Below are 24,738 nucleotides of genomic sequence, written 5' to 3' on the forward strand. Positions count from 1 at the left end.
CTCGCTGTGCCAGGCACAGGTCCTCTTCCAGCCGCAGGCCTAGTCCTGCTGTCTTTCTCCAGGCGCCCGGGAGGCCCCAGTCCTGCAGTGGGATGGAGCGGAGCTGGGGTTTGCAGGCAGCTCTAATTGCTGGGCTCCTGGGACCGGGTGGCTCAGCCCATCTCTGACGTTATGCCTCATGCCAGGGTGTGGCCCAGGGAACAGGCCCTTTAATTTCCTGCTTCCCGTCCAGGATCCTCTGACCTTAGGGCTTTGGCAAGTGTGGGAATTAGTCCTACCAGCTGTGTTCATTATTTCGTTTTATCTGCAGAGGATAATTCAAACATCAAGTGTCCCTTCTTTTGGCAGGAATAATGTTACTTGTTGTCTGAGGCTAATTAATAACCCTGTATCTTTAGATTTTTTCTTCTATTAAAAATAAGACAATTAAATAGTGTTATCTGGCAAACCCCGCCCCCACCCAAGTCACAAAGTCTTTGGCTGGGTGAGGCAGCCAATTACAAGTGGTGTTTTTGTTGCTTCTGGTTGTTTTGTTCCGTACTTCAGAGAGGGAAATTGGTTCCCTTTTGCAAAGAGCCGGAGGAGGGCTCTGATCACCTGTGGTTGTTCCTGAAGTTGTGCAGCATGGCTTCCTACTCTTGGATAACTTGCTAAATTTCAGGGTTTTGTCGGCCTCCCTATGGGAGGCAGGTCTGTAGCAGGTGTGGTGTGGGGCCCTCCCTGGCCAGCCAGCTTCCATGGAAGCCGGAGCTCCTGGAAAGTCTTCTGTCTCTCAGTTATCAGCTGGGCTGTGGTCCATCACCTGAGAGCCAATGGGCAGAGAAGAGAGTGGCCTGAAATTCGAACTCCCTGATTTCCTGTTGGCAGTGCAGGCTGAGGGACGAATATGAAGTGTGGACTTGTCCTTCTGGACTCTCTGGCTTTTTAATGAAGAGAGATGAGCACTTTTAGGGGAGGGTCCATACTTCCTGCTTTGGGCCCCATTGCATTTGTTCCGTCAGTGGGTCCCACACATTGTTGGCAGCGTCCCTTCCCTCGGATCTGACTGACTGCCTGGGTACTCGCGTGCCGGGTGTCTGCAGGGCTCTCGTCTGAAGGGCTCTCCACCTGCAATGCTGTTGCTGTTGGACTGTGCGTTTGACTTCCTCTTTTCCCCTTATCATTGAGGTCTCATCCAGAGAGGAGCCTGCTGTGGTCCTTGGACTTGGACCTGGCAGGAGTGCTGGGTGACTATGATAACGCCCGTGTGTCAGCTGACTGAAGGCCCGTGTGCATTTCAGTCCGCTGGATGTTCTTGGGCCAGCTCTTTGAGTGTGTGTTTGAGGTCCTTGTTTTTCGGAAGGTGGAAGTGAGTGGGAGTGACCACAGAGGTCCTCTGGGCTGGAGTGGAAGAGCCACAGCAGGCGTAGGGTCAGTTGAGATGCCAGCAGCAGTGAAGGCAGCCCTGCGGTCTTGCAGTTAGGGTTGACAACTAGCAGAGCTTTGGGTGTGCTCAGGACAGGTAGAAGTGGCAGCTTCACCTGCACAGGGGTGGCCAGCCCTCAGGTGGTGCATGGGCTGGGACGGCCCAGCGTCTCACGGAGCCTACTGGTTAGGCTCCATGAGTTAAGGCTGGAGGCAGCAGCGTGTTGTATTCCAAAGCTGCGTCTGCAACATGGAGGGTCTTGAGCCAGTTGCAGTTGTTTCACAGCCTGAGAGTGGACCTTCCGGCGCAGCTGAGAGGCTTGACGCGCGGGTGCCTGGGTCGGTGTGCACTGCGTATTATTAGCGCCACTCCTAGGTTCCCTTACTTAGAGCTAGGGCAAGACAGGAGGCTGTTTTTAATATTTCAAGGGGGAGTGTTGATGCCGTATCACAGGACCAGGAAGAAGGGCTCCAAGTGTCGTGCGTGGGCACGGTCCGCGCTGGCTGTGCCGTGATCTCTGTTACTTCAGAATCCCCAGAGGTTCTGTCTTGATGGAAGCCGGGGTTGAGGAACCAAGACAAACCCTTAGTTTAGTATCAAATTGTTCTTGAACAACGTACATGTCTTTTAAGTCTCTTGAGTTCGTCACCGGAGCAGACTTGAGGTTAGGTGATATCTTACCTTGTGTGTGGAAATAGAATAATGTTAGACATTATTACCACATTTTTAGGGTTGTCAGATTCTCTCCCAAAAGCCAAAAATGAAGCATTTTCCTAGTCATATTCCTCATGCACGGTGTCATTAAACGCCAGCTTTCTGGAAACAGAAGCCCAGCCCAGCCCCATGTGCTCTGGGCTGACGGTTTTCAGCCAGGGCCTGTGATTTACTAGAGCACGGATGACTGTCCCCAGTCCTGCCACTGTTGGAAATAGTGTCCTTCGGGGTTGAACCTGCACCCCAGGCTTGTCAAAAAGCATCTTAGAGCATGGCTTTTGTTTGGACAGGCCCAGGCCCAGGCCCTCTGCGGGCCGGGACAGGGCTGTACCGTGAGCAACACCCCAGCCCTCTCCTTTATAAATTAAAAAAGGAATGCAGGGTATTTTTGCTTTGATAATATTCGGGGAGCTTCCCGACCTGGTGTGGATGCTGGTGGAATGACAGTAGCTGCCCCTGGACGGAGGTGTGTTCTAGACAGGAGGAAGTGGTCCCCCGTGGATCTTTGAATGTTGCTCTCCCTTCCTTGACCTGGTTTTCTTCTGTTGGGTGAAACAGGAGGGTAGTCCTGGTGCCTGCCACCTTCAGTTCGTGGCTTCCAGTGATGGGCAGTGGTACTGGTCAGAGCAAGACTGACTGCTCTGACCAATACCGCTTAAAATTCTTTTGGTCTACTTTTCAAAACAATATTGAGAATTTGCTGAGTGCTCAGCACTGAGTCAGCTATACTGTGTGTTATAAATTCTGCGCCTCGTTCTGGTGGCTCTTGATAGAGTAGCTGCTTTCGATATGAGAATGAAAATCAAGAACAAGATTTCCAGCAGCTTCGTCCTGCCACTGGACACAGGCCGAGCAGCGCCCTCAGATCCCTGTCCCCTGATCCAGGAGCCGAGTCTCAGCTTTATGCAAACCACCCGTGTAAGATAAAATAGGAAATTTCCTTTTCCACTGGGTAACATCTCAGTGACAGTAGCATTTGTTTATTTATGTGTTGATTTATTTTGGTACCCAGGATTGAGCCCAGGGGTGCTCACACACTGAGCCATACCCCAGTCCCCCCACCTTTTTTTTTTTTTTTTTTTTTTTTTGTTTGAGGGATTGAACTCAAGGCCTTGTGCATGCAGGGCAAGCACTTTACCAGCTGAGCCATATCCCCAGCCCTTCCTCCCGCCTTTTTAAAAAAATTATTTTAAAATATTTAGGGACAGGATCTTCCTAAGTTGCTGAGGCTAGTCTTGACCTTGTGATCCTCTTGCCTCATCCTTCCAGGCTGCTGGGATTATAGGCATGACTGACAGTAGCTTTTAAATAGCTTTGTTGAGGGATAATTGACATATGGCAAGCTGCACATATTTAAAGTGTACACATGGATACATTTGGACGTGTTTATACCCATGATGTCATCAAAATCAAAGTGATCCTGCCCACTTTTCCCACTTTTCAACTACCGATCTGCTTTCTGTCATTATAGATTAGTTTGCATTTTCCAGAGCTTTATATAAATGAAATAATACAGTCCGTATCCTTTTTTTGGTCTGACTTCTTTTACTCAACATAACTATTTCACCGTTCATCCGTACTGCAGGTATTAACAGCTCATTTGACAGCTGGCTCATGTTCCCGTGTATGGACATACCAGTTTATTTACTTGTGGTGTGGTAGTAGATGTTTTGTTTCCAGTTTTTTGCTTTCATAAATGAGCTGCTGAGAACATTTCCTTATGTTAATGATAAATTAAATTTAGCTTTTCTGGTGTTTCCCTTGCAAGGTTTTTTTTGTGGCACTAGGCATGGAACCCTGGACCTTGCACATGCAACACATGCTCTGCCATTGAGCCACATCCTGGCCCACAAAGTGGTTCTGATAGGGTCAGTTTTGATTTCTTACCCTCTGCATTATATCAACACTAGGTAAATTAAGAGGAGCAGACTGTTTTGGGGTGGACTAGGGCTGCGCTTGGTTAATACTGTTGGATAACTTTGAAGATAAGTTTTTTGAAAGCAAATGTGGTGCAGACACCAGTTTCCAAGACTTACAAAAGCAGTCCTAGGAAAAGCCTCCAAGTGAGTGTTGTCATTGGGGAGTATGCTGTGCCCACAAAGCTGTGAGCTTCTCGTGAACCCTGGGAGATGTGGATCCCAGAAAAGGCAAGAGGGTTGTAGACCCCAAAGTAGTTTTAACCGTGAAGGTATTTTTGTCTCTAAGGATCCTCCTCGCTCTCCCTCATGTTAACTTTTAAACTACAGCAGTGCAGTGGTTTCTTTTTAAGTGTTTAGCTTTGTTCCATTTATGATCCTTTCCACGGAGATTGACAGTGAAGAAGCCCCGTTCCTGCTGCAGTCTTCTTTCCCACCCTGGGCCTCCTGGGCCTCCTTCCAGACAGTGAGTGTTCTCCTTCTGTCCTCCCTGGGCCTGCAGACTGCTGGAGGATGGCCTCCAGGACCAGCGGGCCGAGCAGCCCAGCCATTTTCTCTCCAGGCTCCTAAGGTGGCTTCTACCTTTCCAGGAGTGACGAGTTTTAGGGCAAGCCGAGCTCACCCTAGTGTGCCCAGAATATTCTTTCAGCACGAGAATGAAGCCGTCTTATTCAGGGTCGAAAGAAACACTCGTTACAATTCTCACTGGTCCCATGTTTGTGGTCCTGGGGGAGGAGTTCAGGCTTGCCGTGCTGGGGAAGCGCGCTGCTGTGGAGCCGCACCCAGCCCCACTTTCCACTTTGCAGGGGGAGTGTTTTTGGTTGTCGTTTTGGTGCTGGGGGTTGAACCCCCTGAGCCACCTCCCCAGCCCTTTCTAGTTTTTGTTTTGAGACAGGGTCTAAGTTGCTGAGGGCCGGTCCGCGTTGCTGAGGCTGGCCCTGAACTCGTGTTCTCTTTCCTTGGTCTTCTGAGTCACTAGATTACAGTGTGCCATCTTGCCCAGCTAGAAGGGACTACTGAAATGCCATGGGGTCACTTGAAGGCAGTCTCATTCCGCCCACCTAGTAACAGCCTCTTAACTGGGGCCCATGGGTGGCACTGATGCCTTCCCTGTCAGAGGGAAGCTGGAAATTCCGCGGTCATTGCAAATCTGATGACAGGCTTACGTGCAGGGTCGACTTCTTAATGTCCCTGAGGTCTTAGGAGTGCTTTGATCCTGTGTCCCCCTGTCTGGATTCTGTAGAGATGAGGGCTTCTGAGTGACAGGTGGCTTTACAGGTAGAATGGCGGTTTCCTCAGGCTTTTGGCTTTTAATTTTGGGGGTTTTGTTGATTTCCGGGAAATGGTACCATAGGTGTGTCAGATCAGGTGCTGATGATAGGGTAGGCACAGGAGGTGAGTTCTTAGGAAGCTGGACACAATCTGCAGGTGGCTGTGAGTGTTGTTTTGGGTCTCTGGCAACAGTCTGGACCCCAGAGAGGGGCCATTGCAGGTGTCCGTGTCATGCGTGAACAGTGGGCCGTGGCAGGAGTGGAGGACAGACTGAAGCTCAGCTGTGGGAGAGCTGAGTTGATGACTCGGCCACGGACGGAGGGGCCGTGTCCTGACGGGAGGTCCGAGGGTGACTAGTAGATCGGTGACCTGGAGTGGAAGCGCTGGCAGTGTTCATCACAGCAGGCCGGGCAGGGCCAGAGTGGGTGTGGTGCTCTGGGGAGCTCAGTTTGTGATGCTGAGTCGGCAGACCCAGCTCAAGGCTTGCGGTCTGACATGAAGGGGGACTGGATCTGGCACGTGGGAGGAAGCTCAGTGAAGAGTGCAGGTCTGCTGGTGTCCTTTGGGTGTGCTGTGCTAGAAACAGCAAGGTTCATGGCTTCCCAGAAGCAGAACCCACAGTGGGAGCCCCGCTGAGCACTTTTGCTGAGGCAGAGGGAGTACATCCAGCAGGATGGAGTCATTGCTGCTGCAGAGAAGTGCCCAGCTTCGGCAGGTAGGGGACCTCGGTGCCATTTGCCAGGATTAGACACCGTGGCAGCGCGGGAGAGAGAGCCAGTGCGTTTTCATGGAAAAGAAGAGTGGCCGTTGAGTTACTTGCAGGCTTTTTGTTCCAGGGAAGACTACATTTTTATGCTTTGTTGAGTCCTCTCCCCTGCCGCCGTGAAGTTTAGAGCCCGGTCTTATGTGAGCACGGTGATCTTTGCATTTAGAAAGTTATCGAAAACTCTGCAAGACATTCTTGGGTTGAATGTAGGAATGTGAGGCCGAGAGCCTCTTGGGAAGCGCAGGCTCCCTCTGCACTTGCTCTGCGGTGCGCTGTCCTCGTGTGCTGCCCCGCCCAGCCACCATGCGTGCTCGGGCCAGTGTCGGCCTCGGGGTGCCTGGGGAAATGAGTGGCAGCAGTCGGAGCTCTGAGAGTCAGGGGTGCCTTGGGCGTCAGCCCCTTGGTGAGCTTTGATGAGTTTGGGCCAGGAAACCCCTGAGAACTCAGTGACCTGTCCAGTTTTTAATGACCCCTATTTGGATATTTATTTTTCTCCAGGCCTATCAACTACATGGTCCCAGAACTCCCGGTCCCAGCACAGGAGAAGTTCCTGCTCCAGACATGAAGACCGGAAGCCTTCTGAGGTACTTCCCGCATACCTGCCCGCCTCTGCCTGGCGGACGTGCACCGTGCACGAGTACATGCTGCCCCCGCATGCCCTCTTGGCTGATGTTTGTGCAGTCCTGGGCAAGTCAAGCTCTCTGTGCCCTCGTACCACCTGTAAGATGGGGGTTTCTCAGGTGTGTGCTTTGTGGGGTTCTCTGAGTGAAGTCTGGGTCAATACGCATAGGCGCATATATGCAGAGCACGTGGACGCTTCCCGGCACACAGAGCGTGCCCAGTAACTGTTAGCTGTTATGATTAATGGTCTTCTTTCTTTCCTTTCCTGTTTCATCTCTGCTGGCTCCCAGCAGCTCTCCCTCTGGCCAGGAAAAGAGTGATTCAGCTGCAGCCAAGTCACTGCCAGTCTCAAGTTAGTTTTAGCCATGAATTTGTGGCTTATTTGGCAACAACCCAACCCCAACATAACTCTGGGGTTTTGTTTTGGGGATTATGCTAAGGATTCCCCCTCATTCCTAATTGTTTCTCTTCTTATGTTTCCCCTGGTGCTCCACATTTTTTTCTGGTCTTTCTACCTGCATTTGTTTTTAGGGTACATCTTTCTCTGCTCTGTTAGAGACCCCCCTGTCTTGGGGTCTGTCTCATGTGAACACCTCTGATGGGCTCTTAGGATTCCACAGTTTGCAGGTGAGCAGGTTATGGAAGGAACTTGTGGTTGGACTCTGGTTTTGTGCTGCCTCTTGATGGTGGACTTCACAGTTGACCTCAGGGTCAGTAATGCACTGAAATGCCGCAGCAGAGAAGTGTCCTCAGAGTTGCCACAGGACGTTGTGTGCAAAGTGGTGGAGTTGACTGGTGACACCCTCCAGGAACTCTTGCACATCCTACCTCCCAGGAGGGGCCTCCGCGTTAGGTCAGGTGCTGCTGAGGAGGTGGCCATTCCATCCCTTGGGTTGTTCCAGGCCTTTTGCTTTCACTTCCTTTCCAGGTACTGGTGTCAGCTGTTATTTGTATTTCTTCTTTTCGATTCCTTGTGCTGCCTTTCTAATGTTTCTGATGACCCTCTAAGTCCTTTTTGAAGTTCACACTGTGCTGTTTCAGTGCAGGTGTGCAAGAGCCCCACAGGAAGCTGAGTTGGTGCCCACCATGTAAATGGGAGACCCTTCCACACCCCTGCAGTGCCTGTACCAGGTATCGAGGGAGTCTCTGAGCAGCGGGACCACATGCCAGTCTTCTCCTGACCTGCACAACTTTCTCTGAATTCAGACCGCCTTTTAAGTAAAGTGCTCATGTTGAGCTGTCAGGAACTTGGGAGCGAAGATCATTTGTGGGTGTCTTTTAGTTCTTGACCAGCACCTCCCCGGGTCTCATGAAGGAGTGGTGGGCTGCCTTTTCTCATCTTGTTGCTGCTGTCGGGTCCCCTCCTGTGGCAGACTTGCTTCCTTTGTAAGGGACTGCTTCGTGGGCAGGAGAAGACAATGGACTGGGCGCCTGGGTCAGGGGCTCTGTGCTTGACAGGAACTGATGATACTTATAGATCTTTGTGGAAGGTGTTTGACCGGGTTCTTTCTTACTGATGGGACTGTAGAAACAAGGAGCGGCATTGGGGGAAAGCCATCATGAAAGATGGCAGTGTGGAGAAATGGCCTTTTAGTTGAGATACTGCCTCAGACTTGATTGTGATAAGTTTATTAAAGTGACCACCAGCCTGAAAAGCCACCAGGAAAAACAGATATGGACCTGTTAGCAGGCATACGATGTGAACTGCCCTTAGCAGCACAAGAAAGAACTCCCTGTCCCGAGAGGAGAGAGTGTAAACAGAGGGCAGCTCACAGATGCATGCTCCTCTGCCAAATGCAGCTTGGGCCATGCGGACGCCAAGGTCGGGCCTCCTTATGTGTCCTGGTCTGGAGCAAGCTGAGGACGAGGCCTGAGAGGTGGCGGTGCTCTGCTCTGCCTGTGGTCAGGCCTGCTTGACAGGACACCACAGGCCCAGGAGTGCCAGGGAGGTGCCAGGACCCCTTCCTGCAGATCCCTCTTTTTGGTCTGTGATGAGAATTGGGGTAATTTGGAGTCTTGGGGTCTGTTTCACCTCTTTCTCCCCTCACAAGTGTTGCTTCCTGGGTAGAGGTCATGCCCGGTGAAGTGGGGTGTGAACGCACATGCTGTTCCAAGCCACTCCCCTGACTTGGCACCTTCCAGATATTTCCAGGCGTGTGGTTCTTCCTGGTGCTAGTCAACCTGGACCTTGCCCTCAGCAGACTCAGGGCCATGAACCCCATGCCCAGCAGGTAGGGGCTGGTGGGGGTGGTCAGTGCAGAGGATGCGGCCTTGGTGGTTCTAGGTTTTGGCTTGAGGTTGTTAAAATTAATGAGTTTTATTTTTAAACATTAACAGAGAGCACCCTTGAGTGAGGTGTCTCCCCTGGGGTTTCCGTGTGTGTGTGTGTGTGTGTGTGTGTGTGACTGGCTCCCTTGGTGAACAGAGAGTTCTTAGAAGTTTTCAGAGGACAGCAAGGTTTCTTCGTTTGTGGATGGAGTTGTCCTGCTGCATCTGCCTGTGTTGACAGGAGGGGTGAGAGGGCAATACTGCCAGCTGCCGCCACTCCAGGCCTGCATGAGGCAGAGTGTGTCCAGCGAAGGGTTTCTGCAGGATGCCAGCCTTGTTTTGTGTTGATCCGGTGACCTTGTTACCCTGCAGCGCCGTGGTTACCCCGCAGCTGCTGTTGCTCTGGAAAGAATGCACATGTCAAACGTCAGTGTCCCTTTCTGTCCCTTGCAGGTGTTTAGGACAGACCTGATCACCGCTATGAAGTTGCATGACTCCTACCAGCTGAACCCGGACGAGTACTATGTGTTGGCAGATCCCTGGAGACAGGAATGGGAAAAGGGGGTCCAGGTGCCTGTGAGCCCGGGGACCATCCCACAGCCCGTGGCCAGGTAGAATTGCCCCGAGGAGAGGACTGTGCCTCTGCCCACCCCTGCCTTCCCTCCTTTCCAGCCAGGAGCCTGAGAAGAGACAATTTCTGAATTAGCAGCAAAATAACGTGAAGTCTCCATGGAAATAGAAATGTAGCAGAGCCCAGCATGGTGGTGCACACCTGTAATTCCAGAGACTCAGGAGACTGAGGCAGGGGGATCACAGGTTTGAGGCCAGCCTGGGCCTCAAAGGGCCTTATTTGACTCTGTGTCAAAATAAAAAGTACTGGAACATAGCTCAGTGGTATGTCAGTTGCCTAGCATGCTTGAGCCTCTGGGTTCAGTCCCAGTACTGCAGATGGATGGATGGATGGATGGATGAAGAGGACACACAGTTCAGATACAAAGAGAAAATAGTTAGCCATTGTGGGGCGGTGTCGCCCTCGAGGGAAGAGGGAAGTGCCAGGACACTCGGGAAGTGACTGGCTGTTGCGGGGAAGCTTGGACGCCCCCTCGCTGTTGCCTCTTGTCATGCTCTGCGTGGACTCTAGAGATTTCTGCAGGAGAGAAGTGTTTCCAGCAAGGGCACTTCTGGCCAGCGTTGGTTGGTTATTCCCCTGGAGGACAGGTAAAGAAAGCAGGCTTTTATTTTATGTCATTCGTTTTTTTGTGTGTGTACTGGGGATTGAACTCAGGCCACTTAACCACTGAGCCACATCCTCAGCTCTATTTATTTTTTATTGAGACAGGGGTTCATTAAGTTGCTTAGAGTCTCACTAAGTTGCTGAGGCTGGCTGTGAACTTGCTATCCTCCTGCCTCAGCCTCCTGAGTCTCTGGGATTATGGTGTGGTGCCACTGCACTGCGCTGGGCAGGGTTTTAAAGCAGGGGAGTGTATTCGAGTCCTATATTAGCTCTTCTGCCAGATGTTCTCATGGAGTGACCTCCAGACCCACTGAAAATCCCTCACCTCTCTTAGGGCAAATCCTCGTGAACTCCAAGGTGGAGCTGCCCCCTGGTTGCTTGTGTCCTCCCATGTCTGCTCTCAGGAAGAGGACCGAGTACCCCCCGCTCGGCTGCCACTCTGTTACTGAGCATGGCCTGGCCTCACCTCTTGGCTTTCCTCTCTTTGTGTCTCTTTAGGCACTTGATTGGATTTGAGTGTTGTCCTTGGGATCTCTGAGGAGCCTATCCAGTATGACAAATGTCCATATTATGTTGCAGTCCGTTGTGGATGGGCAGACTTAGGTAGCCTCCAGGAGACACCAGGGCTTGGTGGAGCAGTGCCTGCTGGGCCTGCAGGGCACACACAGGGTCTGCCTTAGAGGCTTCCCTGGGATGCAGCCCAGCCCAGGCACACTTGCCTTTGCAGCTGGGGGTCTAGGGCAGAAGCAGTGAGCATGCACCGGTTTTTAGTCGGAACCTGCTGTCTTGAGTAGGAAAGCTAAGTCCCTTCTCTTTGCCTGTCTTGTGGCCCTCTAGACAGAATCACTATGTTAATTGAAGGAGGATGAAAGTACTTGTGTCACTTGTGGGGCAGCCTGTTGACACGGATGCAGACTGTGGAAACACAGCTGTGGAAGATGCTGGGGGCCTTGGTTCCTGGCTGGGGTGGGTTTGCTCTTATGTGAGAAGGGTGAGGCAGGCAGCTGGTCTCCAGGTGCTGACAGGTCAGGGGAGTGTCAGTGGGAGAAGAGGACACCTGGGCTCCTGTTTGGGGATCATAGGCTCACATTGGGAGAGTCCCCTGCTCGGCTGGGATGCTCTGTGTCTTAGGTGTGCTTGATGACTGAGGCCTAACTTTTTCTCTCTGATCCCTTCTGATAGATGAGAGTGGACAGGCACCTTCCCCTTTTCCAGCATGTGCTGTATGTGTCCAGCCCAAGGGGCTGTTTTTGCTCCTGCAGATGTTCTTAAGAAACCAGTGCTGGCAAGTCATGTTCTGATGACCTCTGGCAGGGATGGGCAGGCCTGGTTATGGAAGTGATTGACCCTGACACTTGAGAGTCAGTGCTTTTGGATGCTGGCAGCAGGCCTGAGGCGCCAGCGACATAGCTGGTGGCAGACTGTCTTGTGAAGAGGTCTTGCAGACTCCTGCACAGCGTTTTCTGGGTTGGGTTTCTCATGTGGTATTTGGGTTATGGGCCTGTGTTCTCTGTGAACTGGGGATGACCCTGGGCATCTGGGCGTCAGGAGCAGGCTGACCCCAGGGAGAACGGGTAATGTGGCCATCTTCTCTTCCTGTCGACCAGGGTTGTGTCAGAAGAGAAATCCCTCATGTTCATCAGGCCCAAGAAGTACATCGTGTCGTCGGGCCCTGAGCCTCCTGACTTGGGCTACGTGGACATCCGCACGCTGGCCGACAGTGTGTGTCGATACGACCTCAACGACATGGATGCTGCGTGGCTGGAGCTGACCAACGAGGAGTTCAGGGAGATGGGTGAGACTCAGGGCGAGGGTGCGGATCCACTGCCAGCTCTTCCTCGGGTGGGGGTGATGAGGGGCTGGGAGGCGAGTGTCCCTTGTGGAACAGCAGCACAGCCTCAGCCCGAGCTCCTCGGCTGTTGTGAATGGTGTAATTAATAAGAACTGGGCTAATTCATCAGCTTGAAAGATACTGCAGGATCTTTTGGCAGGAAAAATTACGTAGTTGTATAACATAAATTGAATATGTGCTGAAAGATGTTTGTCTTAGGTGCTATTGGTCTTTTCATGGTAAAAGTTATAAGGCATAGTATTGAATTTTCAAAGTCATTGTCGTTTCCAAAACTAGGAGTTCTGAGGAACTGGGGTGAGAAGTTGACTGTGGAGAAGCCCACAATCGTAATTAAATAGGTGGCCCTTTGCGTGTGTGCAGGCTGGACTCTCGGTGCCTAATGTGTTCTTCCAGTTTACAAACTGATGGCTTTAAGATCTATGCTAATGCACTAAAGTTGTTGTAGGCTCTAGTAACATTTCCAGCGATTTTTTTTTTTTTTTTTCAGCTTCAATGTCCTAATTTATTTTTATTACCCATTGTTTTCCTCTGTGCACAAGTGATTTCATTGTAGCAAATGTGGAAAACTGCAAACAGAAGAAAATAAATCCTCTCCCCCTCCCAGCTCAGACCAAGATAGTCACTTCCAATTTACCTTTGGTCTTTCTTACGGAAGAGTATGTTTTCTCTGATCCATAGTACACTGCCTTCCTCTTTTTCCCGTGCTGGTCCTTCATGTGTCTGATTAGCTGTATTTCTGCTCGTCGGATCGGCGTGCAGAGGGATAAGCTGGTTAGAGGGAGTCGAGTGCTTGGAGTGAAATAGTTTTCTGAGCACTTTTTTTTTTTAAAGCACAAGAAAGTAAAGTTTAAAAAAAAAACAGTGCCCAGACTGCCAGCACGTGACTGTGACTTCTGAAAGTCACTTATGCGCTGGTGTGTAGTTCAGGTACAGCAGCACGTCCCCTTGTGGTAAGCACCGCGGTTAGTGAGCGCGGGTCTCTTCCAGGGATGCCCCAGCTGGACGAGTTCACCATGGAGCGGGTCCTGGAGGAGTTTGAGCAGCGCTGCTACGACAACATGAGCCACGCCATAGAGACCGAGGAGGGCCTGGGGATCGAGTATGACGAGGATGTGGTCTGTGACGTCTGCCAGTCCCCCGACGGCGAGGACGGCAATGAGATGGTGTTCTGTGACAAGTGCAACATCTGTGTGCACCAGGTAGGTGGCACCCGGGGTGCGCCCAGTGGGACCCCTGCCCCGCTACACAGAACCTGCTGAAGGGCTGGGCGCTGGGGTTGGAAGCATGTGTTGCCCGCTTCACGGCAGCAGGCCAGGATCCAGCTCGGAGCGCTGGAGAAACCAGTGCCGAGGGGCAGCCAGCTTGCTTCCAGCGCACTGCAGCCGGGGTGCCTTAAACCACGAAGCCTGTTGTGCTGTTCTAGAGGCTGCAAGTCCAAACGCGCTGTCAGTAGGCCTGTTCCCTGAGTACATGGGCAGCTCTTCCTGGCCTCTCCAAGCGGGGGTGGGCCTTCGGTCTTGGGCATCTGGCTTTCTTTCCCCTGTTGTCTGTTGTCGTGGAGCCGTTTTTGTGAGGAGCTGGGTCATGTTGGTCAGGGGCCCAGGTCCTCCAGTGCACTCCTAATTATGTCCACAGGGCCTGTTTCCACATCAGGTCGCATTTTGAGGTGGTGGGGCTAAGGACTTCAGCATGTCTTATCAGCATGTCTTATGGGGGACCTTTAACTTGGGTAGATGTGTTAATTAATGTATAGTGCACACGGAGCTGTTGAAGCTCAGGAGGGTCATCGAAGGTTATCTCAAGGAAAGTAGGATTTGGTGGCTGCTTGCTGTTGTCCACAGAGTCTTTAGAACTTCAGTGGGTTGGGCACCGGATAATTCTAAAAGATTTTGACAGTCTCCATGCCTGTTCTGTCATTTTCAGTTAGTTTGTTGATGAATTTCTTCATGCATTTCTTTTGTGCATGTAGTACTGGGGATCATCCCAAGGGTTACCACAACCCAGCCCTTTTTACTTTTTATTTTGACAGGGTCAGACCTGTGTGATCCTCCTGCCTCAACTTCCAGAGTAGCTGCAACTGCACCTGCTCTTTGAAGTTCTTTATTTTTGGCACTGGGGTTTGAATCTAGGGGTGTTCAACCACTGAGCCACATCCCCAGCCCTTTTTTTATATTTTATTTAGGGACAGGGTCTCACTGAGTTGCTTAGGGTCTCAGCCTCCTGAGCCGCTGGGGTTACAGGCATGCGTCACTGCCCTGACTCCTTGAAGTTCTGATTGCCATTTTCTTAGTAGGCTGCCGCCTCTTGGCTTTATTTCTTACCTGCAGACGTCACCAGCTGTGGCCTTGTCCCAGCTCATCTTGACGAGGCATCTCAATCATAATCTCCTGTGGTGAAGCCCATCTCTCAGCTCTGGATTTTCAGGTTATCTGGGGAGTGTCCTGGGCAGGGCTTCTCATGCGGTGCTGGCATCACAGGCAGCGTGACCGCTGTTGCCGCTCTTGGTTGCTGGTGCCCCTTCACTGGGGTGACCCTTCAGTCTTTCCCTGCTGCTTGGCTTGTGACAGCAAGTTCTGCTGGAGACCTGTTTGAACTCTGTTTCGTGAACGAGCTGGCCTCTGTCAGGGAGGGGCCGCCTGGGGCCTCCCCGGCAGGGGTGGTGACAGAACTGGCCCTGGCACTCAGGGCTGGAGACCCCACTTCCCCTCTTCTGTTCTTTCTGCCATACTGTGTTGTCCCTTTTCCTCGTTTTTCTTGGTGAGAGCCTCTGGCTTGTCGAAGGCATACTTCATTCTTTTAAATGAGTGAGATCAGGCTCTAGAAGGCCTGATGGAGACGCTTAGTGTTCGAACTGTCCGGGTGTCATTCAGCAACATCAGGAAGGGGTTTGTGTGCCACCCATGTCACGGTGGTGGCTTCTTCATGGCCCCGCGCGGGCCGAGCCTCAGCGCTCAGGGCACGCCTGTGGTTTCCTTTGCGTCCTGGGGACTCAGAGTGCGTGGCTGTTTTGTGTCTGGAGAATTGGAGCTACGTGACGCGACTTCCTGGCCTTCCTGGCTTCCGGTTCATCGAGGATAAGCTTCCGGGCCGCCTGGTCTTCAGAGGGCTCTGAGGGCCCCGGTCCGCGGTGCCTCCCTCTCGCTCTGCTCTCGGCGCCGCTGCTTGGAGCCGTCTTCATCGCTGCCGTTGTGCAAGCCCTGCGTGCTGCGGTGGAGGCCGTCTCCTCAGAAGAGGCTTCGTTCTACACATGAGCCGAAGAGCCCCAGTTCTCCCTTTGTCTGGGGTGTCTGTTTTTTGAGTCTCTTTGCTCACGTGGGAGGGTGTTGGGGTCTGGCTGGTGGAGGTCGCCCAGCCTGGGAGTGAGGTGTCCTTGGTTTACTTCAGTTTCCGGCCACTGCCCTGGGTCGCCCCTCCCTGGGCCCCTGCGGTGGTGAAGAGGAGGGTAGAGGAGGATGGCTTCCCCACCTGACGCCTCGCAGTGCTGAGGACTTGATGCTCTCTGTCTAGAATCCTGGTGTGGACGTGTTTGTGCAGCAACACTGCGAGCAGATCATGGTCGACTCTCCTGTCCGTGGCTTGCAGGAGTACCCTGTGCCAGGCGAGGATGCGTTTGTGTGTCCTCAGAGCACAGACCTATGCAGTGCCTCCTGTGCTGGCCTCTGCTGTTCCCTGAGGGAGAGGGTCCTGCTCAGTAGATGTGGGACTGTTTTTGTGTTGCTGGTGGTTCTGTGAAAACCTTCCTAGACATCTTCAAATTAATAGGTATAAATGGGAACCATTAATCTTTTTTTCTCTTCTCCTTGGGGATGTCCTGGGGCATTACAGGCCTGCTATGGGATCCTCAAGGTGCCAGAAGGCAGCTGGCTGTGCCGGACGTGTGCCCTGGGGGTCCAGCCAAAATGTTTGCTGTGTCCCAAGAAGGGCGGTGCCATGAAACCCACCCGCAGCGGAACCAAGTGGGTGCACGTCAGCTGTGCCCTGTGGATCCCTGAGGTAAGCGTGGCTCTTCCTGGCTGTCACCTGGGACTGGGTGTGCAGGGGCCAGCTGGTAGCTGAGGGGCAAAAAGACACTGCTCCTTGCTGTGACCTTTTGTACCCCTTCCACTGACCCTGCAGCACACCTCCACGTTGTTGTGTGCGCTGGTGGCAGTGTCGATGGGGCCGAGAGGTGAGCTCCGGGCGGGTGGTGTCCTTGGGTGGTTCCCCTGTGCCTGGTCATGGCTGACACCCACTGGCAGGTCAGACCTGCAGCTGCACAGCTGTGGCCTGGGTGATCGGCTGTGCCGTCCGGTGACTCCTGCGCGTGGCAGGCTCACACTGCGTACCGTGGTTAAGACACCATGCTCTCGCTTGCACTCTGATTTTTATTTAAATTCTTACTCAGCCTCAACCTTTATAATTTCAGGTCTGGTCTAATTTATTTCAAGTCCCAGACCTTGACTAATTTAATTTGCATGGCTCACTTTGAGAATATCATTTGTGATTCAAATTCCACCATTTTTTGGTGTGTGATCTGGTTCATTTTCCCTCTTGAGGAAAATGATGTAGGGATGGTGTCGAGGTTTCCGATTTGGGTCTTGGTAGTGCTGGATCTCACGATTTCTGCATTAACAGGATACAGTTCAGCGACCCCACTGAGTGTGGAGTAGATTAGATGCTTTGTTGACTTTGGTAGATTTCCACTTTGAATTTAGTCATGTGTTGCAGCTCAAGAAAATGCTTTTCTTTAGTGAGAGAGATTAAAAATAGCTTTTGTACGAACTCACGCCATTGTCGATCATCTACTTAAATATATTTAGGATGGCTTTTTAGTCTTGGCAAATTCCTCGGGAGTCGGAGGCATAGTAGATTCATCAGCCTGATTCACAAGTCTTTGCCATTGACACTTAGGGGTAAATGAGAACTCGGTTACTGGAGTGGTTTTGTAAATGAACCTGTCCGTGTCACATGGGGGCTGGGCTGTGGGCTCTACTGTTGCCCCTGGTGCCTGAGGGCTCACCTGTTGCAGGAAAGTCAAGGACCTTTGTGTCCCGAATGGCCGTGTTTGGCTTCTGATGGCCTGGCTGCCCTTTCCTGCCCTCTCTGGTCTCCAGGTGAGCATTGGCAGCCCTGAGAAGATGGAGCCCATCACAAAGGTGTCTCACATCCCCAGCAGTCGGTGGGCGCTCGTGTGCAGTCTCTGCAATGAGAAGTTTGGGGCCTCCATACAGGTAGGTCCTCCTGCCCTGTGTGGCGGGTAGTGGGGAGGGGGGTTGTGCACCTTCCCGGGATTGGGGATGCGGGGAGGGGAGCTCCAGGACTCCAGGGGTGGCGACAACGCTTGTCCAGTGCGAACACCTTTGTGGGCTGGTGGTAGTCCTGCAGTTGATCTGCAGGGTTGCCTGAGCTGGGAGGCGGTTCCAGGTGGTCTCAGGTTCCTCCCTTTCTGCCCTCCAGCTGGCGTCACAGCCCCTGTCCACAGGGAGACACCTCCCACAGAGAACCCAGCCTCACAGGCATGCCCTGACTTGGGGGAGTCGGCCCTGTCCGCAGGCTCAGCATTGCAGCAGGGGCGCCTCTGGGGCCACCCCAGGCTGTGGCGTCAGGGTGCTGGCCATGCCGCTGCCGGATGGAAAAGCGTCCCTGAGGTGCCACACTGGGTGCCCTTGGCATGGGTCGCTACCTTATCTGAACGGTCTGGTTACTTGATTCTTCATGGCACTGCATGTGTGTGTGCGTGTGAGAGATTGAGAGCACTCCTATGCGTGGATGTGCCGTCTACTCTGTTTCCAGAACAGGTAACCAAAGTCACGAAGCTGGTGGGCTAGAGAGGGAATGGAGGCGCTGCCCAGGCCGCCTGGTTTTCCCAGTTGCCTGAAGAACTCCGGAAGTGGGCCCCTGGGACAGTCCTCACTGGAGAGGCCTGCGCGCGGTGTTGAGTTCTGGAGCAGACACACAGGCAGCTTCTCTCCATGCAGAAAACTAAAACTGCAGCTTGGCGTAGATATGCCGTGCACATGTGGCTCTGGGGCTCGAAGAAACACGACTTTGTCTGGTGAAGCCAATTATGTTTTGGCTGATAGATATTTCTTTCAGTAAGGTACCAGAATGGCTGAGTGGTTTAAAACTTTTTAATTTTTCACATGCCAAGTGGTTTTATTTTCTTCGTTATCACTTCTCCTGATACTAGAGAAGCTAAGGCGTAGCAGGAGTGTTCAGAGGGTGGGACGTGAGATGGGGGATTTGGCTAGGACCTTACGGTAGTGACCTTTTCTGTATGTCAGTAGAATCTTTTAAAAACGGAACCATAGAAATGCCTCTGGCCTGAGCATCGAACTGGTCAAGGAGAACGGAGGAGAATGGAGAGGCTCCAGTGGGTGTGTGTGCGTGAGCACCTCCACGTGAGCTGCACCTCTACCTAAGCACCTCCACATGAGGAGCACCTCCGTGTGAGCGCCTCTGCGTGAGCACCTCCACATGAACGCATCTCCACGTGTGAGCACCTCTATGAGCACGTGGCCTGTCGAGGAGGTGGAAACTGTTCTTCTGAGCCTACAACTGATGTGCTTTCCCACGCTCCTAGTCCTCCATCGAGTTTGAGAGCCAGGCGCTGGGCACTGGCCTTCGAGGAGACAGGATGTGGTGTCTTCGGTCACCATTGACCTGTTTCCAGAACATTGATCTGAAGAAGAGGCCAAGGAAGGCCGACGATTTTTCATATCTTCACAGAATGGATTGATTTTATTAAAAGAATTCCGTTCTGAGATGTCTGCAGCTGCGAGGGCTCTGGTTTATGTTGCGGTGACAGCTGTTTGCTGAGTCAACCTGAGTCGGAAAACCCAGAGGAAGGCCATGTGGCGTCCTTACAAAGTCCTGGATGAGCGCTCTGCAGCAGCAGCTCCTCTTGAAGGGTGGACGGCTCGGGTTGAGTGTAACGTGAGCCAGACACAGTCGGCCTCTCTGGCATGTCGGCCTCCTGCTGGTGGCGTGCTGGGGAGGAGCACTTTGTCCTTGGGACGGCGGCCAGGTGTATACTGTGTGTTCTGCTGGTGCACACACTCCTTGGCATTGCCGTTGTTCATAGATAGAACTGTGGATGTTTCACGTGCTTTGGGTGATGGGAGTGGGGATGGTGAAGGCCACTGGATTTTTATAGTAGTGGGCAGAAACATGGCCGGCACGACTGACCTCGGTGGTCAGGAGCCTCTGCCGCCCGTGGCTGTGTGCCTCAGGGCCGTTGAGCGAGTTTAATCAAGCTTCTCGTTGGCCTGGAGCCACGGTTCTGCTCCTGCAGCACTGGCGGGCCCTGGGGTCTCTTGGCCTCACACAGTGCAGTGTTGCTTTAAGGGACTGACTTGGGCCTCCCAAGGAACCTCCTTCCAGGGATTTGCTCAGTGAGATCAGGCAGTGAGATCAGGCAGGGAAGTCGATCGCGGGCTCCTGCTAGGCCAGAGGCTTGTGGTCTGGATCAAGGCACTGAACCGTGGCCTGCTCAGCAGTGAGGGCGGTCAGCACAGCCCGCTGCGGCCTGGCCTTCAGGTTGACTTTCCTGACCACAGGGCGTGTCCCTGATGGTGCCGCCTCCACCCCTGAGTTGCCAGCGTGGCTCCCACGGCCTCCTGCCCCCTGGGCTCAAGGGAGCCTCTGCGCTGGCGGGGCCTGTCTCCATGCTGTGCTGGGCCTTCTTGTCTCCTTTGCACCCTCTGCCGTGACCCCTGGGCACCACTTCAAGGGAGTGTACTATTTACTTTCCCACCTGTGGAGTCATGGGGCTGCACTGTCCCTTAACACCCTGACTGGCAGTCAGCGTCCTGGGGAGAGTCTGGTCCAGGCTCTTTGTAGGAACACAGAGGAGCTCGTGCTGGGAGGAAACGGGCAGTGCTGCAGGCGCGCTCTGCACATCCGGCAGGTAACGCTGCAAGCATGGTCTGAGGACCATGCACCTGTGCCACGAGCGCCCTGTGCAGTCGCGGGTGTGGCTCCCGTTCTAAGGAGGTGGCAGTTTGGTTGGCGGGCTTTCATTTGGAGAGCCCTCTGAAGCCCCCCGCTACTCCACCTGGCACCAGCATGTTCTGCCAGGGCCCAGCCTTACTGGCTGTCCTGTTGCAGTGCATGCTGGAGTGCGGACCTGGGCTGCCCACGGGTGGGGCCAGCAGCTTGGGCTCTGGTTGCCGCTCCCTAACGGTCTTCTCCCCACTGTGTGTTCTTTCCAGTGCTCTGTGAAGAACTGCCGCACGGCCTTCCACGTGACCTGTGCTTTTGACCGGGGCCTGGAAATGAAGACTATCTTGGCCGAGAACGACGAAGTCAAGTTCAAGTCCTACTGCCCAAAGCACAGCTCCCACCGGAAGCCTGAGGAGAGCCTTGGTGAGGGGGCCTCGCAGGAGAACGGGGCCCCCGAGTGCTCCCCCCGGAGTCCGTTGGAGCCCTTTGCCAGTCTGGAGCAGAACCGGGAGGAGGCCCACCGCGTGAGCGTGCGCAAGCAGAAGCTGCAACAGCTGGAGGACGGCTTCTACACCTTCGTCAACCTGCTGGACGTGGCCCGCGCCCTGCGGCTGCCTGAGGAAGTGGTGGACTTCCTGTACCAGTACTGGAAGCTCAAGAGGAAGGTCAACTTCAACAAGCCTCTGATCACCCCAAAGAAAGATGAAGAGGACAATCTAGCCAAGCGGGAGCAGGATGTCTTGTTTAGGAGGCTGCAGCTGTTCACGCACCTGCGGCAGGACCTGGAGAGGGTAATGATTGACACTGACACCTTATAGTGACTTAGAGAAGAAGATGCAAAGAGGCGAACGCTCGCCCAGAGCAAGAAATGCTAGCCAGTCCTTGCTCCCAGACCCTGTGCACACCGCAGCATGAGGTGGTGTTGGTTAAATGTGTTATGGGCTGGTCAGCTCACGTGCATATGTGTAAGACTGCCACAGAGCTGAGCTGCTTTGTGATTCTTTTCTTTAAACACGTTCCCATTAATCCTTATTGTTCTGCAAGATCAGATGGGGTGTGTCTTTTTCCCCCTTCGTTCTAGAGCTGGAGGGAACTGAGCCCCAGGAAAATGACCAAGGGGATGACTCAATTAAGACTGATATTGAGAACTGGAATGGATTTAATGCAGGGGAGGGGGCAGAGGTAGGGAACTGTCTTGTCAGCCTGGGGAGATGCAGGTGCTGGTGAGGGCTGGCTTGGGAGAGCCATGTGCTGCCCTCCCCGGCCCCGCTTGGCTTCTTGGCTGATCTCCAGGGGCCTTCCAGCACGGTCACGGAGCAGAGCAGGCTGTGCTGACGTGTGCATGAACTTACTTAGCAACACGCATCTGTTACAGAAGACACCCTGGCAGTGAGGTGCTAAGTCATCCCGAGGCTGTGCATGTGGCGTGTGTGCATCTGTGTGTCTGGAGAGGTGGGATTCCGGGTGCACCGGGCTTCAGATCTGAGGAGGCCTCGTAATGCTCAGCACTCGCCACTGGATCAGCTGCCGCCGCCTCATGCCTCCCCATCTCCATCACCCCTGGAGTCCCCGCCTGGACCTCCCTTCCAGCATAGGAGTAATTAGGAGCTGGCTGCCTCCCCTGGGGCTCCTGCTTCTGGGGGTGGGGTCTGACTGAGGCTTGCTAATTGGGAATGTGTCTTAGAGCACCTTCCGCCCAACTCCCCTGGCTGCTAACTACCGATGAAGTTCATTAGTGCGAAGGAGATGGCACTGAGGTTTCCTGGCCCAGCAGCCTGCACCGTAGGGCACCCAAGTGGCTGGGAACAGTTAATGCACCCCCCAAGCACCTCACTTATTAGTGAGGAACGAGTCACACGTGATAGGAAATCAGAGTGTAGGCAGGAGGGAGAAGCTGCCCAGTACGGGCTGGCAGGCCCAGATCTGAGACCCGCATGGCCCTGTTTGGAGGTGTGAGAGTGCAAGTTCGAGTGCTCCTCAGAGACCCTCTGAGGGCACCTCCTGCCACTTCCTAGACCAGGTCAGGTTCTGGGCAGGTCAGGTTTCAGGTGAGGGCGCCCCGAGACAAGTGGGCTGGTGAGGCTGTTGTGCTCCCGCATGCCCCCTAGTGGCGAGTGTAAAGAAGACCTGGCTCTTACCCACGTCCTTCCCTGGCATTTTAGGTGATCAGAAAGGGATTTGGGAGGATGAGCTGGCATCCTGGTGAGAAGCTGTCATCCTAGCCTGAACACTACTGTCACTGGGGTGCACAGAGGCAGACAGTCGTGGGAGGGGAGGAGAAGTCTCATGTGTGGCCTGTGTTTGTCTCAATCACCACAGAATAAAAGTGTAGAAAATGCTTGTGGTGTACTAACTCTTTTCTGTACGTGAGTTACTCAGATTAACATGCACTTACAATTAAATACTGAACGATTTTTTGGAGTTGTCACTGTTGCTTTTTAAGTAGAACACCGCCTATGATGTACGAGAAACAGGGAATAAATCAGGATTTGTGTGTGTGCGTGTGTGGCATTACTTACATTGGTTTTATTAAAAAGCCTAAGAGATTTTAGGGGACATTAGCAGAAGCTTAAAATGGGCTTATTATAAGGAAAAATGATGCCCCAAATTTGCGGCCAGGCCTCTGATGGTTGAGGTTTTTAAAAAGTCAACCTTTACCACGCCGAGAGCCCAGTCTTTGTGATAACAAACCTAGTGTACCAGGCCAGCCGATTGGGGTAGGGACATCATTAAGAACAAATTGGAAGTTATCTCTGTTTTCCTCAAGTAAGTTAGTGTTCTGCCTTAATCTCAATTTGTGCCAGTCAGGAATCAGGTAATACCTGAGCATAAGAGAGGCCGTGCCGTGTGGCCATTCCTGAACTGGCAGATGAGCGGTGGTTTCAGCCGTGCAGACAGCCGAGTGGTTATGGTGATTGCTCTTTCCTGCAAGCACAGGCCTCAGGGCCTTGCACGCCTGCCTTCCAGTTCTGGATCACAAAGTCAGATGGCAGGAGTGGACTTCAGGAGGCTCTGGGGATCCACAGCTTTCAGAAGACACGGTTGCTGATGGGACAGGTGGCCTCTCACGTCCCCAAGGCTGCCACGTCACTGGTGGGACTCCTTTCCCCTGAGTATATTTTTTAGAAGATGGGGTAAATGTGAGTTCAGAAAATGAGTGCTTGTTGCAATAAAACAATTTTCCTCTGCACTCTGGTCCTGTGACTAGGGGACAGTCCTACTCACAGGTCACTCAAGGGCAGAATGGTCATCTTTGAAAATGAAAATCTGATAGAGGATATAGTCCCCTGAGCAAAAGGCATGTTAAGCTTCAGTGTTGCAAGCAGAGTTTGGGATTCAAGGAGACCCACTGGAACCTCTGGAGTCTGAGGGCAGTGTTCTTGGACTGTGGCCCCTGGACAGCAGCAGCGTTACTGAAAACAACTGCAAACTCAGGTCACAGGTGGGACCCGCAGTCTATTTGGGGCCCTCGTGTACTTGTTTGGGAATCACTGCTTTAGGGAAGGCGTGATGGGGGTTTAAGTCAGGGCGGACCGTGAGCTGGTTGTTTTACTCTTTTGGTGTCCTTGAAGGCAGCTGGGGCAGAGGGGGAAGTCTGAGGAAGGAACAGCAGGATGAGCTTGGGGAATGGATGAACTCCAGCTCAACTCCAGCTGTCCTGCAAGACTGCTTTGTTCATAGGAGGGTTCTTAGGCTTGGGTGCTTGCTTCTCTGGAGTGGTGAGCCAGTGGACCAGTCAGGGCCAGTTGATGTGAATTAGAAATCGTGGCCTTTGCTTTTTGGGTTTATTTAGGTATTTCTTTTCAGAGAGTGGGGAATAAAAGTGGGATATTTTGACTTTGCAGCCACAGTGAAGCCTTTCTTGGGTGAAGTACTGAAGCCAGCCACCTAACTGAATAATATGCAAATCATATATAAAGTGGAAGTGTGTGCTTCCCTAGTTCTCCATTTTCATGGATAACTTCCTGCAATTTGTGCACATCTGGGTTGAATATGACAGCAACCTTTCTACTCTTTAGGATGCCAGAGAATTCATTTCCATTTCCTGTTTCTGGAAGTTGGATTTCTCTTCGTGTAGAAACTTGTGTTTTCCACAAGTTTTGAGTCTGTGGTAAGGACGGAGGTCTGAACCTTTGTTTCTGAACTTCCACTCTTACTCTCATCTGGGTGGAACAATGAATAGTAAATAAAATGGTCCGCCACCCCCATTTCATGTTGATCAGGATTTCTGTAAATGTACCTACTGTCTGGCTTTGGGAGGGTGTGGCTGTCAAAGAAGTACCTTTAAGCAGGCGGAGGACACCAACATGAGTTTTACTCATGGAGAATGATTTTCTTCTCAATTCTTTAATTAAAAAAATAGATGAATTTAACAGTTAAGTATTGGTTACATAAGAGATTGATATGGGAACAAAGATGGGAAGACCCTGGTAGCAAACTGGTTAGGGCAGGGCCAGTCTGACCTGGTCATTTCCTGTTTTGGGCCAAATGTCAAAGCCAGCCAACCTGTGCTGTTCTTGGCGTGTCACGTTCTTTGGCAAATGAGACTGCCCTGAACGCAGCTCCAATGGCCCTACCAATGGCTAGGGCCGAGAGAGGCTGGAGACTTGAGGGGAGCTGTCTATACCCAGAATGCAAATTGTGTACGCGAGGTGTGTTGCCGTCCTTACGCTGCAAGAAGAGGTTGGAGGCCTCCGAGCTTTCTCCCTTCCAGGTGGCAGGGCTTGCTCCGAGCGGGTCTCAAAGGCTCAGTTTCTGGAGCGTGTG

General features: G+C 52.7%; 1 protein-coding gene across 3 annotated transcripts in view; it reads left to right on the top strand.

The window, feature by feature from the left end:
- Nucleotides 1-24,738, top strand: part of JADE1 (jade family PHD finger 1) — a 54,319-nt gene that overhangs the window by 21,700 nt on the left and 7,881 nt on the right. For all 3 annotated transcript variants that reach the window (XM_079153680.1, XM_079153681.1, XM_079153682.1), the window contains exons 3-9: nt 6,572-6,657; nt 9,416-9,573; nt 11,804-11,991; nt 13,036-13,247; nt 15,874-16,041; nt 17,142-17,258; nt 20,241-20,762. In XM_079153680.1, coding sequence (XP_079009806.1) covers nt 6,572-6,657; nt 9,416-9,573; nt 11,804-11,991; nt 13,036-13,247; nt 15,874-16,041; nt 17,142-17,258; nt 20,241-20,762 — 1,451 coding nt within the window. The remainder of the gene's footprint in view (nt 1-6,571; nt 6,658-9,415; nt 9,574-11,803; nt 11,992-13,035; nt 13,248-15,873; nt 16,042-17,141; nt 17,259-20,240; nt 20,763-24,738) is intronic.

Source organism: Sciurus vulgaris (assembly GCF_902686455.1).
Source record: "Sciurus vulgaris genome assembly, chromosome: 9".
Lineage (NCBI taxonomy): Eukaryota > Metazoa > Chordata > Mammalia > Rodentia > Sciuridae > Sciurus > Sciurus vulgaris.